The sequence below is a fragment of the Oreochromis niloticus genome, linkage group LG23 (genome assembly GCF_001858045.2).
Source record: "Oreochromis niloticus isolate F11D_XX linkage group LG23, O_niloticus_UMD_NMBU, whole genome shotgun sequence".
Taxonomy (NCBI): domain Eukaryota; kingdom Metazoa; phylum Chordata; class Actinopteri; order Cichliformes; family Cichlidae; genus Oreochromis; species Oreochromis niloticus.
The window spans coordinates 31357958-31375068 of NC_031986.2; the positions used below are offsets into that span (position 1 = coordinate 31357958).

The following is a 17111-nucleotide window of genomic DNA, read 5'->3' on the forward strand; positions in this document are numbered from 1 at the left end:
TTGTTTCAAATATACATACATTATAATATCCAGTTAATAGAAACCTGAAAATATAAACCTGTTTTCTATTGAGTTACCGGAGTCATTGAAGGCAGCAAATGAACTAGCTCGCCTTACTAGCACTTACGTCATTGTTCCATCCCGGATTATTAGTCCGAGTTTATGATGCCACTGTACAGTAGCTACTGTACATGAGAAAAATAGATAAATACGAATAATGTAGCACTGGGCATAGACTCGGTATAATCACTATATATGTGAGAATGAAAGTAAACTGTAAACTTTCTAATAACTATAGTGCAGTTTTACATATTATTAATGTAGATACTTGTTATATAGGAATATATAATGTTTATTGTATTCTCCAAACACAAGTCATTCATGAGGGCAAGATTTGATTGTTCAGAATGTAAAAAACTGCAGCCGTATCTGCTAAGTCTATAACCTAAATTGCAATTATTGAGATTTCTACATAAATATATATAAAAACCATACAAAGTATTGCGTCCCGTGGTGTGAAACATGCTGTTCACCTGAACAGCACTGAGTGCGTGTGTGTTGGCAAAGCGATAAGACCTGTATAAAAAGTAAACCATAATAAAATGCAATGATTTGCAATTTTTCATTTCATAAGGTTCAAAAGGTTCTGAGTTGGAAGCAAGCAGGCCAGTTCAGCACCCGACTCTTCTACTACAAAGTATCCAGTTTATCATCATCTTACTGAAATATACATGGACTTTGCTGAAAAGACATTCTCTGAATGGGAGCCTATGTTGTTTTCAAACTTGTATATACCTTACAGGACCGATGGCACCTTGATGTTTTCCAACAAAAATTTCAAATTTAGAATCGTCTGACTAGAAAAAACTGTTTTAACCTGTATTTGTGGACGGCACAGTAAACTGTACTCACAGACAGTGATTTCTGGAAGTGTTCCTGAGCCCATGCAGTGAGTTCCATGACAGAATCATGATTTTAAAGCAGTGCTACCTGAGAGCTCAAAGATCATGGGCGTCTAATGCTAATGCTTGTCCCTTGTGCACAGAGACTACTCCAGATACTTTGAATCTTATGACAACTTTATGTACTGTCAGTGATGAGATATTCAGTCTTTATAAGTTTATGCTGAGGAACATTATTCTGAAAATGTTCCACAATTTTTTGTGGAGTTTTTTGCAGGTTAGTCAACCTCTACCCAAGCACTTCTGAGAAACTCTTCCCCTCTAAGATGCTCATTTTATACCCAGTCATGTGACTGGCCTGCTGCGACTTAACCTAATGTTACAGTTTGTTCCTTCAGTTGTCTTTTTAGTACTGGTTACGCTCGCTGACTTTTGTTGTCTCTCTCTCAACCTTTTAATGAAGTGTTTCCGTCATCAAATTCAAAATGAGCCAATCCTTGTCATGGAACAGTAAACTGTCTCAGTTTACACAACATGTTTTCTGTGTTATATTGTGAACAAAATATGGGTTTACGAGATTTGCAGATCATTGCATTCTGCTTTTATTTACACAGCGTCCCAACTTTTTTTGGGAATCGGGGTTGCAAATATCTGTCTGATGAACACATCTCACCTTATTTCCACATGAACATTTTTGTTTGCAGACAGTGGAGGTATAAATATGCAGTGTCACTCAGCTCTGTGCTATATTTAACAGAGCATCCATTGCTATTTCTGGTGGGGTTTTTTAATCTGAGACAGTAACAGACACACAGAGGGGCATCTGGAGTTTTTCTACTTTTAACTTCAAATCCATTATTATCTTTTTTTAAAAAGCAGTGAAGTCTGACAGTTTGACACTTAGTTTATTTATAAAATCAAATGGTGTAGACCTGGCTCAGTGAATTTCAAAATGCAGTGTGTAGGAAGAGATACAAAATAGTACAATAGTCAACCATCACTGACATTTCTATACAGGAAGATAACATTCTCTACATTTGAGCATTAATCTTTGAGGAAAAGATTGAAAAAAAAAAGCTCCTTTCAGCAACACTACCTGATAAAGGGAGTGGGAGGGTTACGCCTCCCAAAGGACTGTGCCCAAAGTGGAGTGGAGCGACCCGTTGAAACACACAAGTATAGCAGGCGACGCCACATCCCCAGTCTCGCAGGACATCGTTACACTGCGACAGCTCGAAAGTTAAAAAGGCACCACACAATACAAGTCACAAAGGAGATTCTGCCACACATTTGTAATGCTGAAACCGACAAACTTTAAGGCGGATGTTGTGTGCAAAAAACATCTTGAATATGTGTCACGCGTACTGTTCAGTGTCCTCTCTGGTGAAGTGTGCTTTGATTTCTTCCTTTACGGCTGACTTCTTTAAAAAATATCTGAAACATGTGAAAGATTTAAAGAATGATTGCATTATCACTATGTCGCTTGGTGTCACAGGCACATTCCAGGCTTCCAGGGAGTGAGTGGGGAGAGGAGAGGTGCTGGAGGAGGCCTCGCTGTGGATTTAGTTCCTGTAGCTTTTACGTCCCTCGCCCTCCTTGAGGAAGGTCCATATGAGGGTGTTTACGATATCGGGCTGGTCCTGCTGGAGCCAGTGACTGGCCCCGGAAATGATGTTAAGACGGAAATGATTCCTGATGTAGAGGCGGCATGCCTCGGCCATTTCCTGTTCCAAGAAGGCATCCCGCTCTCCCCACAGCAGCAGCACCGGCGACCTGACGTGGTTATGGCTCAGAGGGAGGGAGCTACGGAAAGAAAGGAGCGACATGAAACGCCTTCAGTTGATCACATTCGTCCCATATTCTCTTCACTTTAAAATCCTTCTCCTTACATACAAAGTCCAGAACAATCAGGCCTCATCGTATCTCACACGACCTCAGGGTACCTTATTATCCTGACAGAGTACTTCTCTCTCAGACTGCACAAAAACTTCATAAAACTATATTTATCCCAGCAACATTAAACTATATTTAATGTAGCTAGGATTGGCTCCCGGCTCCTCACAACCATGATAAGGATAAGTGGAAGAGAATGGAGGGATTTAACACCAAACCAGCATCATGTCTTATTTTTTTGTGTTTGATATTGAAATGGAATGTCTGCACTTGTTTTTAAGGAAACAGCATAACTTAGGTAAATCAAACTAACCACACCCATGAGCGTTATTTAGGGATTGCGCTCCAGACTACTTTGCCCGGTTTAGTAACTCTAACCCACAGTGCAGATTCCTATTTTCATCATTTTCCAGCTTTTCTCACTCAGCTGAGCATGAAAAGTTTTATACCAGATTTCCGATGGACCCGCAGCACCTGGGTCTAATCTAACATCCTGTTCTGTAGTATCATAGTTGTTAAACATCACATGCAGTACGGCTCGCTTCTGCTGAGATGTCCTCCAGCCTCCATCCTGTCTCAGACCAGAAAGCAGATATACATTTAAAAGGATGGCTGAATGTTGACTGTGCATTCACCTATTTTTGTCCCCTCTACATTTAGGTACGCTATCCACTAACAGACAGATTAAGTGGGCATGGGTCACTGAGATTTCTTTTACGTAAGCATACAAAAGCTACTCTGAGATAACTCATTGCTTGAGAAGGGAGCAGATGGCACGCTCAGCCATGCATGTATAGGTCACATGTCAAAATTGCATGCACTGAGATTTTCTTTGATCTCGTTTATGCGGACCATTGTTTGCCAGTAAACATGTAGGAAAGATGTGAATGTGGATATGAGACGGTATTGTAGCACTGACAGAAGTAGAGGCTCAGTTTTCTGTTCCCCCAGAGTTCTGACAGTAGATGGTGCTACTAAATGCAAACTACACAACAAAAACCTTGTTTATATTTGGAGCGTAGAACATAAAGTTTATGAAACTGACACAACAGAAACTAGGAAACTGATTTACTAATGAGGTGCAGTGATATATATGAAAAACATGGACTAGGGATGTTCATATTCATATTTTAATTTTTTGTTAATTCATTATTATCATGACCAAAAAATATGTTCATAATAATATAGAGAAATACAGAAAAAATATTGCTATTACTTTAGTATATATTTAATGAAATTTTAGCCTCATACTATGAATATTTCAGTTACAGACTCTTGAATTTGGACTTTTTAATTAGTTTCTTTTTTTTTTTAGCATTTTTGATCAAGGAGATATAAACATGAAGTTTTTTAGGGCTGCAAAACACACTGAAGCTCTGTTAAAAACCACAATCAAATAAATTTTACACCTGCTCCAAGCATCACAATCAAAAGACTAAATCTGGCACCTCAATGTCTGCAGCACCGAGGAACAGAAACAAGCATTAATAAATTGGTTGCTTGATCTGTTTTCTGAGAACTCACTGAAGAAAACAGCAGGTAAATTTTCAAGTGTCATGCTAACATGTGGGACACATCCTGAGATCTACTGTGACTCAGGCCCTTCTCTAGATAAGCTGAGGCTCAGGAGCTGTACTGTTATCATGCACACATTTTTAAATGTCACTGTTATTGTCAACAACAGTGTATCGTGACACCTCTACGGTTACTTAGATCTTGGTCTTATTGCCTATGTATTTGAAAGTGTTTCTACTTTTTGAGGGTGTAAAATTTGGGATTGAGAGCATTTAAATGAACCATACAACAGCTATTTTCTGCTATTTTGTGTCTGGCAGTTTACTGCTAATTTATTTTGCAGCTGATATGACCGTGGCAGTCACAGCTGAGACTGTGGTACCAAAACACTGGGCCTGTCCTTGCAGCTCATTGTGGAGCGCTTTCTCTGAATGTTTAGAACTGAACTGTGCATACTGCTGATCTTCAGTATTCCTATTTTAAAGTTTGCTTAACACATATGACATATCACTGTTATATAGAGATTTTAAAAATCCTTTCACATAATCCATCGTTGGCTGAGTGAATTCCCCACCTGAAGACATTCCTGTAGTAGTTGAGGGCTCCTGTTAGAGCTCCCGGTTGTGAGAGCGCATACAGGTAGGCTTCCAGATCCTCTGCGGTGAGCCATCGGCCTTTCCTGCCGATCCCTGTGCTGCGGCTGGTGAACAAAGCCTTCAGAGCCTGCAGCAGAGACACAGCAGCAAACACTGAGTGAGGTTTGCATGGCCGGTACGTTCTGATCTAGACAGCGTTTACTGAAGGACGTCCGTGTCGCTTTAACGTGAGTCAGAAAAGGTACTTCTGTGGTGAAATCAGCTCTGATGACCTTCAGTGACAGCTCTGGCTCTCTGACTCTCTGCTGGCTCGACGACACTGCATGCTGTGCACCAGTGCAAGCATATGGCAGCATTCTTTCATTTAATTAGCAAAACTCTGACATACTGATTATACTAGGTGATATAACACCAGTGTCTTAGAAATGCTTAAATAATTATAAAGCAAGGAATTTAAATAGAAGCTAGTTTTTAGTTTTACAGTAACATTTTAGGAAGATACATTTATTCAGTAAAACACCTGATACAAAGTCACAGCCAGCAGCCTATTATGCTGAAGGTCTGGATTAACATTAAACAAACAAACAAACACGGCAAGCTGTCCTCGTTTCAACACATCAGCATTTTCTCTGTGTCTTTGCTTTCACAACAATTGATTAACTGCGTATGAGGTGTTTAGTAGTCTGTAAATTGTAGCTACAAAAAATAACCCGAGGCACTGCTCTATGTGCTATGTGTTAATTAGCTGTTAATGAACAGAGTCAGGTTAGTCTTTATTCTCAGTCTACATGCTAACTAAGCTAAGCTAAGCTCCCAGCTGTTGCTTAATATTTAATGAACAGACATGAGAACAATGGCGACCTCACATCAAACTCTGGGAATAATCAAGCACCAGAAATGCCGACAGAACAACTAGAATCTGATCACTGAAAGATAAAATACATACTGTGTGTATTTGTAAATCTTCTAACATGAAGACAAGATAATATTAAGTACAATTACTTTTGAACAATGTGAAGAAGAAGATAATAAAATTGAGAAAATAAGAAATTAAATGATTAATTACTAACAATATTTAAAAAATCCGGAGATTATTTTGTAATAATCTAAAATCCACACATTTCCTGCAGTTTGACCTGATGTAAACACCAAAAATAGATACTGTTCGTAATGTGTGAGGTACACTACTGCACATGCACAACCACACACGCATACACACGACCTTGACCTTGAAAGTCCACACACAACAGACCACCTTGAAATCATTGATGGAGAGCATGAGCTCCGGGAAGCGGGGCAGCTGGAAGAAAAAGTAATGACTGGATTTCAGCAGCTGGCTCGGGTGACGCAGGGCATAATCTGGAGGAGAGGAGAGGAGAAGACAGGGGACATTTAGTTTCTCGACATAATTAAAGGGCAGGTTTCTTGTGGACATGATAACTCAGTGCCTTTCTGTCTGCACCATTTAAACCAGCTGTTCCAGCTTCATATTAGCCTCCTCTAATTAGTGTCTCATCAACTTGCTCTTAATGCAGAGGAGGATTTGCCAGATGGATGCAAACATGCAACTGAAGTAATAACAGTTCCTAATTATCATTAATAATTACAGTAATAACCCAAGAGTCAAACCAGAGCTTCTCTAATTAGAGTAGAGAATACTGATTTTCCAGCACACCATCCTGAAATCATACCTGTGAACACAGACGGATGTGGACAGTTGAGAACAATGAGTTTTGTCACCATCTCGGGGTAGTGAATCGCAAACAGCCACGCTATGGTCCCACCCCAGTCATGGCCAACGAGGCAACATCTGTTGTAACCTTGGAAGAAATGAAACATGAATGAAAGAACCTGGAAGTCAATTCTAACGTTAAAACTAAGCAACAATCTCTGTGCCTCAAAAGTGAAGCCAACAAAGTGAGCAGCAGCAGGGAGAATTTAATGGCTTTGGTTGACGCTGTATGCCGACTGCTTTCTTACATATTTCAGGATGTCAGTGGGGTACTTGTTGGATTGACCTGAATGTGTCTGCAGCTTATTTTACTATGTCCAAGTCATAATATATTTAGTACCAGAGTGCGTTTTGAGCTACAGAACACTTGTTGGCAAATGCAGTGGTCATTTTGTCAGATGTCTTCATTCAAATCAGAAAAATAAAAAAAATATATAAACCAAAAATTCACCCAGCGAAATTACATCAGTGTAATTTCATAGCTGTCTGCTATGCTTGTGCTATAGTTGCATAATGGTAAATACGATTCATGCAACTGGCCCTTTGGTTTGTAAATTGTCCCTTACGGTTAAAAAAAAAGGATAAAAAGCCCCAAATCAACACAGTGGGTGATGCCACAGGGTCCAGCCACTTTGTTACACTGATACAGTCCGTTGTGTAAAAAAAACCAAACAGAAAAAAAAGCCACTGCCTGAAAATCACTGTTGACTTTCTCAAAGACATTTACACTCATCAAAGGATGGATTTCATGACATTCAGCCAAATGCTGACCAAAGTCAAGGCTTCAGTTTGATCACATTACTGTTGCAGTTGCTACAAACGAATCCCCTTACCTGAGGTCGCACCATTTACACCTACTAATATGAATCACCCCAGCAGACCTCATCCCATCACTGATGTTGCTGATGCTACAGAGGAAGAGTCTGTAATCTTAGACTGGGAACTACATCTGGAAAATAACAGAGCACCATGGCTCTTTCTGCTGTCCGCCTTTTGGGCTGTTAGTAGTTTACTGAAAACACTGAAATCTGCTACCAACGTGGTAACTAGCATAACATCTGTTCTGTGAATGCAGGCAGCTGGGTGGATCTCATTGGCTCTGAGAGTTGATCACAGATTAGAGAAGAGCAGTTATCAAACAATCAGTGCTTTCCTTCTTCCACTGAAATGACCATTAAGTGATTTGCACAGCAATGTGCATGACTGAGTGCTTAGCTCCCAAAAACCTGTTAGGTAATTGACCGGGACAGCCAGAACAATGTAACAAGCTGCAAAACATCGTCCATAAACCTTTTTAGAAAGCACTTTTCAACACATGAATGCAAATGTTTCATAAGGAAAGTATTCAAAAATGTTGCTTGAAAATATTATAAACCATTATGTTGCCTCTGGGATGGACAAACTAAAAATGTTAGAACACTTGTGGCTTTTTAAAAAGCTACAACATAAAAAAATCAATGGTTCAATTTAATTTGTGCAATGCACAGAGCATTATAGACTGACTGCAGTTCCTTCCAGCATTTCAAGGATGCACAACCTCTCAGCTTAATGTTTCGATGTTACAGGCCACAGCTTGACTGTTGTGGTTGAGTTTCACCTCTCATTGATTCAATTTCTAGCTGCAACAGGCAGCTGCAGAAAGCTTTGTTTAATCCTTCCATTTTCCTGACTGCTTATCCAATCCTTAATTATCCAGTCACTACCTGAAGGATAAAAGAAAGTTTGAAACTATCTGATAAGAGTAGCAGAACACTAAACTGAAGAGCCAGATATTTCCTATGAATTACCTTGAAGTAGTGAAAATGTAAATGTAACACATGATGTGATCACAAAGTTCACCAACTCCAGGTGTTAAAAAAGGAAAGTGATCTGAAAATGAAAGTAGGGCTGGTAAAGTTGTATCACTGCCGAGGAAACAGCCAAGGCATGGTTTTTTAATTTTTATGGTTTGGGTTGCAAAATTTTATGATCACACCTCATTTGTTTACCCCAGAAAAGTTTAAAAGGCAGAATTACATCAATGTTTAACAATGTTTACGCCTTGTTCTGTCACATTTAACTGATTCATCTTTGATTATTAGGTACTTGCTGAGTCCTGGAAATTTCGACAGTGCTACAAGGAAACTTAAATGGACACGAACAAGAGCGTCAGATAATCAGAGAGGTTTAGAGAGATTATTTGAAGCCCTATATTTTAAGTTCAACTGCGTTTGAAATGAAAATGCTGCTAACAGTTCCTCTGCCTTTCGTGTATCTTCCATTTGTGTTTGGCTGCCATGGAGGAGTGCAACCAACTGAGCGCTCAGGTTTCATGCCCACGTTTTGGTTCATTTTAGCCGTGTGTCTGTGTTTCCAGATCTACAGAACTCCTACAGTAAAATGTTGCTGTAATAAAACAGAAACTTTCTGTATTATTTAAAAGAAGGAAGAAAGCTCCTCAAAGACTATGCAGGAAAATCAAGACATGACCTTTTCGGCTTCCTTGTAATTGACACTGAAACAGCCGTGTTAACACATTTAGATGTGAGGTGACAGGTGTGAAGGAGAATGAAAGAGCTCATGTCCACTGAACGCAATCTTCAGCGACATTTCAGGGCTGAGACAGATTACCCGATAGAGCGTGTAAGCCGTGCTAAAATGACAGGAAAAACACTGAGATACGTTGGCCAGTTAAAGAGCAAAAACTGTCATTCTGGCCAGATAATCATTAGCTGGTATGTGCACACCACCTCAGGCTAGCTCCCTGCCAGTGTTAGCACACAGTCAGCAGGCTTTGGGCTCTGTATCTGCAGTGTCCCATGTTCACTTAGAATGAGTCACAGGAAGTTTGTCATGCCGTGCTGCAGGCCTGAAGGCTGTCCACGGCGTAACATTGATAAACAAGTTTATTTTTGACCCAAGTAGCTGTCAAAACACTGTCCGCTCCTCGGCCTGATTCTGAGATTACAGGCATGCAGTTCTCCCGTGTTTCCTCACCTAAGTACTCCACAATATCTTTGACATCCGTGACCAGGTATTCGAAGCGGTAACTCTCAGTGGAGAGCGGCAGGTCGGACTCCCCGTAGCCCCTCATGTCGATGGCCACCACACGAAATTCACTCTTAAACTCACGCAGCTGGTAACGCCAGGAAAACCTGAGGCACACACACATTTGACAAAAATTATTGACAAGACAATGCCCGTTAATGCCTGTTTCTCATGGAAATAGGGATTTTTTAATTTAAGTTTAAGTTTATTGGCATTTATATTACATATAATACATAAGTAGGTAAAAACAAAACCACAGTTATGTAACAAATTATCAAAAGCTTTCAAAACTGATCTAAAATTTAGACTTCAAACCTTCAAAGAAAACTTTTAACGGGGACAGTGTTTAATGTCTTTAAAAGCGTGAAGATAATGTGTCATTTGCACACCTAAGGAGCAAGAAAGTAATTTATGCCCAAAACACTTTATGAACCCCTTCTACAATCTTAATTTTGCTCCAACATTCATTCAGTTTCTACTACGGTGGATTTAAAGCCCATTCTCCTCTTTAAGGGGTTCTTCCATTTCTCCTAATGTAGTTAGACAGCAACATAACACTTCAAAACAAGGCAGTTGAGGTGCTTCGGGCACCTGACTAGCATGCCTCCTTAATTCCTAGAGATGTTTTAGGCATGTCCCACTAGGAGAAAACCCCAGGGCAGAGAGATTATATCTCTTGGCTGGCTTAAGAATGCTTTGGTGTCCCCCTGAAAGAGGTGGCCAAGAAGAGCGAGATCTGAGTATCTCTGCTTAAACCGCTGTCTGACAGAGACCTGAATAAGTAGCAATAAATGGATGGACGTATGGATGATTTGCGTAATAAATTATTTTTTCTCTTCAGGGTAAATATGTGTGTTTTTCACAATGCTAGCAACTTCCCTTGTTTTCTGAACTTGCATCTCTTCTCAGGATTAGCATGAGAAACACAAAGTAATGTTTTCTATGGTGACATATGGCATTTATCCATCACGCCTCTTGATGAATGACTTTTGCTTAGGACACACCTGTGCTTCCTGACTCCTAGCTCCTCCACAAGCTTTCTTTCTCATTCAGGAGCAATTAAGGAACTTTTAGTTGAAGGAATATAATTTCCAGGCCACAGAAAGTGAGAAGATGCAAGGAAAGATAAGTTAGCAAAATTGAAAGCCTCTTATTTGTCTTTTTACCTCCAGTCCCAGAGTCTATGACACAGACTCTTTCTGCTAAACATCTGGAGTCTCTGAGTCCAAACAGCACATTACGCAAGTGTGTTCACAGGCCTTTCCCCATGATTACGATTCTTACAAACCAACTTTGCAAACTCTCTTTTAGAAACTAGCACTCAGCTTTCTTTCCAGCTGAGTGAAGGTCACCTCTGGATAATAGAAGCTGTTTTAGATTCTAATCCGCCCACTGATGTGGACTGGGATGACTTCCTAATTGAAGATCTTGTCAGCCCCCCTCCTCCTTGTCCTCTTCCTCCTCAGCCGAGTAACGGGGGAAAAGCAAAATGCAGAGCCCTGCCTGTGAGTCTGATGAGTCAGGATAAGATCCCGGCTCTGAACCCTTAGATCTTTGAATATAGAAGAGGGCTGAAGCAAAATAAGCCCCTTGCAGCCCTCCATCCCCCTCCTGAACACAAAGTCTCATCTTTCTTATTTCTGAAAGGGAATTAGCACATTTTAAAAAGTACTCTTTCCAAGCACCTCAGTACAGTTCATCGTTCCTCTGAAGGAGGATATGTCAAGTGAAGCAGAAAGAACTCCCGTCTACCGTTAATTAATCCCTGTCCTGTCCGCAGCTTAGATAGCATGCTAGAGATATGGACGGGCTTACAGTTCTTGACAAGCTCTTTGGCCCTGATCCAGGCGCAACACTCAACATCATTTTTCATTTCATATCAGGAGGAAGAGAGCTTGAATGCTTTGGACCCCTTTCCCCTGATGGCAAATCATGTCTGTGAATGAGGACTCCTCTCTGCTGGCTTGGATTTGTTTTTGCAGGCCCACAGCCAGATCGCAGAGATTTAACACTGCTGCTGAGCAAGGGAGGAATCCTCATAGTGGAAATTTTAAGGAGATGACCAATGCAGCAAATACCAAATACAACTGCACAACACAACATCTTACAGTCTGGTTTAGAGAAGCTTTTACTGTTACTCTGACCCTGATTTCCCTCTGACCTACCAGAACTCAGGGAAGCCGTGCAGAAACAACATGAGGGGCTTTCCTCTCTCACCAGCAGCGACATAGTGGAACCTGAGGCCAGACTCCTGCACAGAAACAAGACACACAAAGACACATTTGCACATGAACACTTCAGCCGTCACTTTTATCCAAAGCCATTTAGTGAACACAACGGAACAAGCCAGCGCTCCTAAGTGACTGTTACTGAGGGGAGCTGCAGGGAAAATTACTACGGGGAAACAAGACAGGAATAGCTCGTTTTCTTTTGAGCCATTAAATAAGAATCAGTGTATCACAAGCTTGTAATATTCTGCTTACTGGACCTGAAACACTCTTGTGAATGTGTTTCTGCAGAATACTAAGTGCTCTAACAAACTTTAAGACTCCTTCAGGAAATGTTTGTAGACATTTAAATGCACATGTGTAACTTTAACACAAAAGAATATTATGACAACACCTGCCCACATTTCTTACATCCACATGTAATCTTCCTAAAGAATCTAAAGTGTTTTAATATGCAAATGTTTCATTTTGGAAGTTTTAAGACAAGACAAGCAGTGTCCCCAATATGTCAAACTAAAGGCTCATGAAAGATAAATAAAATTATGCAGAAGACACCTACAATATTTCCATCTGATGGCAGAAAGAGTGAGTTCCTGATGGAGAAAGTGAGAGTAGAAAAGAAGAACAAGTTAATATAAATGCTTGTGTTTAAATAGTTTGAAGTTCATTAGATTTAACAGGGTTTGATTTTTTTTTTTTAAATCTTTTTAACAAACATATCAAAGCTGTGCCTCAGAAATGTGGGGATTTTTTTTTTTTTTTTGCTTTTCTTTCTCATATATCACTGTTTGGGGTTCTGAGAAAGAACAACAAATACTTTAAATGCACATTATAGGCTTGAGATTATTGAAGCATCTCTACACCAGGCAACCAGGTGAATGAAAAACAGGGAAATACGGCTTTGCAATTAACTGGTGACCTGTTCTGGGCGTAACCTTCCTCTCACCCTACAGCAGCTGGAATAGATTTCAGCATTAAACAGAAACAAAGAGGAAAGCTGCGCATTAGCGGGCTGACACAAAAAGTCCCCTACTTTACTGTAAAGTCCTTAACCCACCTGAAGCTTCAGGTTCCTGCACAACACTTGTGTAAGCTACGTGCAGGACTGAGCTTCCTTAGTTGTGATATCACCAAAATCCTGCTTGTACAGACGTGTCGCTAAGAGGGATTTAAGCTGGGCATCTTCTAGAGTCAAAGTCGGCTGATAAAGGAATTGATTCTTCCTGTGAGATAATAAGAAGCCAAAAGTGTTTCTGTTTTTAGGCAGTGGGAGAGGGCAGATTAAATTCCTATTTAGCAAAACGAAACATTGTAACAAGAAACTTCAGGGTCACTTTTATTGTGCTTGCTCTGCTTGGTTTAGAGGCTTTGCGGCTACACTTAGGATCAAATTGCAGGTGATGCAAAATAACATCCGCAGTAATGAATACACTGCATACATTATATTAAGAAAACAGAGTATCAGACAGGTACTTGCATTATTTTGTTCTAATACATATAGCTTTATAATTCTGTTGATGAATTTTATGTTACATGTTGAAATGAAATGGGTGGTATCTCACTTCAAAATGCGATTGCTTGGACTAGAGTCTATTATAAAACAAATCAAAAACAAAGAAGGCAATATTATTGGGCTATTTGAAGAGAAAGACAAATCTCCCAATCCCCACCTTGAGGTGTTATTAGGTGTCAGATAGAAAAGCTTCTCTGTTTTTATTTAGTGGGGATTAAGTGCTTTGGGGGATCTGAGGCTCTTTCTCTGAATATATCAGAAAACCACAGTCTCTGCAGATTTAGCAAATATTGGGATAGATTTCTGAGTGGTGTGCGTTTTGGATGGTCAGCAGGATTTGTGCTGATCTTTCCAATGGGTTTGAGTAAGTGCACAAGTTCTCTTTGTGTGAGCAGGATAGTTATAAATATTAATTTTTCTGTTGGTGTTGTCAGTGAGCTGGACAGACAGAGCAGAATTGCAGGTTTTCCCCTCTTCATTTTGAATTTTACTTACTATTTTTAGCCTCTCACTGTGACATGGTGGGACAGTGGTTAGCACTGTCACATCACAGTAAATCCTCCGGACAGCAGAGGGTTTCTGTGTAGAGTTTGCATATTTTCCCCATGCCTGCAAGTTCCCTCTAGGTACTCTAACTTCTTCCCACGGTCCAAAGTCATGGATTTTAGGTTAACTGGTGATTCTAATCGGCTATTGGTGTGAATGTGAGTGTGAAAGGTTGTCTGTCTCTCTGTATCAGCCCTGTGACAGATTAGTGACACGTCCTGGGTGTACCCTACCTCCTGCCCAATGACAGCTGGGATAGGCTCCGGCACAACCCTGAATTGGATAAGTGGAAACAATGGATGGAATGGATGAATGGAGTTATGGATGGATATTTAGTTGCTCACCTCAATTCATTTTAATATTTGATAAAATTTTATTTGCAATTTTATGGTTCTGTAAAGTAATTTGATTCCATGGACATATACTTGCAGTACTTTTTTCTTTCTTGTATGGTTACACGACAGCAGATTTATTCTGTTCACTGTAATTATTTCCCCTGCACCGTTTTCAACCAAACCCTTCATGCACTGTGTTCACTGCAGATCAGACTCATTTGCTCATGGAAAACTTTGGTTTAAAGAAGCGCATGCTTTAACAGGCACAGATGAGTGTTCTTGCGCTAAAACAGTGTACATGTATTCTAATACTTGTTTAAGGTATCTGTCATTCTCTGCTACTTTTGTGGAATTTTTTTTGACTGCAGTGCATCTATCTGGTAGAAGTCAAGCCTGAATTAAGATTGTGCATTTAGAAAAACTGCAATTTAATTTTAAACACATTGCTACTCTCCAACAGATCATGAAGTCAATCAGAATTCCTTCTTATATTAATGCATTACTAATGACAATCCCATAATATAAGAATGATAGGTACATGCTGCTGTACTTGTCATGCTTTAAGTACATCTTGTGTTGGTAGTCAGTCCGAAGTCAAGGATGTGAATAATTCTTCCACCCCTCACATCGGGACATGCTTTGGTATTTTAATTACATAATCCTGAACACATACTGTAGGTTGGTAGTTAGAGGCTGGCAGCACGCTGCATGCAGAGACGTGAGGCGGAGGAGCTGTTCTTTCAGCACCACCTGAGCTCCGCGCCAGCAAGCCTCGACTCCACCAAAAACATAATAAATAAATAAATAAAAACGCTTCGCAAAAACAAACAGACGCTTCGTGATTGTGCTAAAACATCGGGCCCCGTTTGGATTTTCACGACGCGACACGTCGGAAAGGTGTTGAGGCGGGTTTTTTTGGTGCTTTTTTACACGTGAACACCCTGGCATGCGTACACACACACATACACACACAAAGGCTGTTACCCTTACAGACACCTTTCATGTCCAAGTGCGTGCGTGTCTCTTACCTTGATCCTAACATAACAGTGGGTTCCCAAGGACGTGTCATTCAGACAAGCCGGGGGAGTTTCACGAATCACCCATTGGAAGGTTGTTGTCGGCCTTAAAACGATGTTCCACCAAAGTTTCAGCAGGGCTACGATGGCGCAAAGAGCACAATAACCGTATATCAATGACCAATACCCCAAAACTCTGATTTTCAGCGCAAGACTGATTAAAAACATCAGCAAGTTGTGGAGCACTCTCGCCATCTTTACATTGCCGCAGGAAATCAGCCCGGATCACGTTACCTATTGATTGATTTCTGTTAACTGGTCGTTTCTGTTTAAACACCGCTCTGACAATGCCGTTGTTTCTTTACCAGCGCATACGCACGACTGTCTGAAGGGAGGATCCCAACAAGCGGCTGAATGGGACGGTGGCAAGAGCATCACGTCAGATTTCACGCGTGCGTGTGACAGCCGTGGCTGTTTGGCAGGAGACCGTGTTGTTGACTATACAAGGCAAGTACGAAATCGAGCAATAAGCGTCTCGATGCGGAGCTTTACGTTGATTTACATTGAACAGCTAAGAGGCGCTGTTAGGCAGCAAAAACCCCCGGAGGAAAAAATCACTGCAAAGCACCACGGCTTCACGCTGTTATGGCAACAAAGCTGCGATAAAAAAAAAAAAAAAAGGCCTGCGTGACTTCAGCTCATCATCAGTGAAATAATTACCGTTATTTTAAATTATCTCACCAAGCGCTTCATGAACAATAAGTGGCGGTTTCCCGGTTTAATTAGCAGGTAGGCTGCGACTGCGCATTGATATGTTAATGAGATGCGGTGTCACAGGTGTGTGGCTGTCAAGTCTACTAAATCACACACGGACACGAGCAGGTCAATTATTCCGTTAGAAAACCGAAGCGGAGACCGGATAACACACATCAGAGGCCAATTAACCGACTGTGGATTAGCTTAACCCCTCACGTGGCAGGATATGTGGAATCGATAAGGACCTTTGTACGCTCACGCCAACATATGGAGGCCCAACCATGGCAAAATGAAGAAATCCTTTCCCTAGCTCCCTTATTCACAAGGGGTCGCTACAGCGGATAGCTCCTCATTTTTGATTTGGTAGATTTATTACACCTTACGCCCCTTCTGAGGAAACCCTCCAAAGGATTCGATTCCCCTCTTGGATCAAACCGGATCCTAGGTGAATGTGTAAATCACACTAGTAAAATTAAAGAGGATTTATATTTTAAAAACATAAATTGTAAAAAGAATTATCCTAACACTATTTGCACTTAAGGGGAACAAACTACAGTTAAGTTTTATTTATATGTTTAACTCAATAAATTTAAACTTAACAAATGTTAATTCAATTTGCCATCTCACCCCGACCACAGCTTCTGTGATCGTCAATGTTCCCCTCTGCCTTTAAACTCAGCTTTAGTTATTTAGCCAACAGGAGGTCTGTTACTTAGCTATATATCTAGTCTCCCACATTTTGACTTGTCTACTAAATGTTAAACATTTTGTTGGTTTGGATGCTACATTGTAAATCCGACCCAGAGATGCTGTGAGAGAAACATTTTAACTGAACACCTTACTTAAAAAGCAAGGATGGCACCAGCATTTCATTAACAGAGTTTTGTTCCTGTTTTAAATCTACCCTACATGATGTTTCTTCTTTAAATCCAAGCTCTTGACAGAAAAAAATACATAATGCAATAGTAAACCTATACTGAATAGATATGTTTATATATGCCTTAAGCACATATTAATCCCCTTTTTATTCATTTATTATTTTTTTTACATTT

The 17111-nt window shown here is 40.3% G+C and overlaps 1 protein-coding gene across 4 annotated transcripts; it reads right to left on the reverse strand.

Annotated features, from left to right (window-relative positions):
• Positions 1–1788: 1788 nt before the first annotated feature.
• ephx4 (epoxide hydrolase 4) lies at positions 1789–16317 on the reverse strand. 4 transcript variants are annotated; one of them, XM_005451153.4, is made up of 9 exons: positions 16045–16317; positions 15316–15443; positions 12453–12486; positions 11831–11916; positions 9615–9772; positions 6598–6726; positions 6162–6265; positions 4885–5033; positions 1789–2705 (listed from the first exon to the last, which is right to left on the reverse strand). In XM_005451153.4, the coding sequence occupies exons 2-9, from the start codon at positions 15354–15356 to the stop codon at positions 2465–2467; spliced, it is 942 nt and encodes a 313-aa protein (XP_005451210.1). In that variant the 5' UTR covers positions 15357–15443; positions 16045–16317; the 3' UTR covers positions 1789–2464. The 4 variants fall into 4 exon arrangements, with proteins under 4 accessions (XP_005451210.1, XP_005451209.1, XP_025759093.1 ...); XM_005451152.4 differs by having other exon boundaries at positions 16024–16317; XM_025903308.1 differs by lacking the exon at positions 16045–16317 and adding an exon at positions 15598–16004.
• Between the last annotated feature and the right edge of the window lie 794 nt (positions 16318–17111).

Bases quoted from the DNA above. Each gene is read 5' to 3' on its own strand.
- ephx4 (XM_003444258.5), bottom strand. From the start codon at position 15,558: ATGGCGAGAGTGCTCCACAACTTGCTGATGTTTTTAATCAGTCTTGCG. The intron at 9,773-11,830 runs GTAGGTCAGAGG...TGTGTGCCTCAG, and splicing joins CACGGCTTCCCTGAGTTCTG to GTTTTCCTGGCGTTACCAGC. The intron at 6,266-6,597 runs GTATGATTTCAG...CCTCTCCTCCAG, and splicing joins ACATCCGTCTGTGTTCACAG to ATTATGCCCTGCGTCACCCG.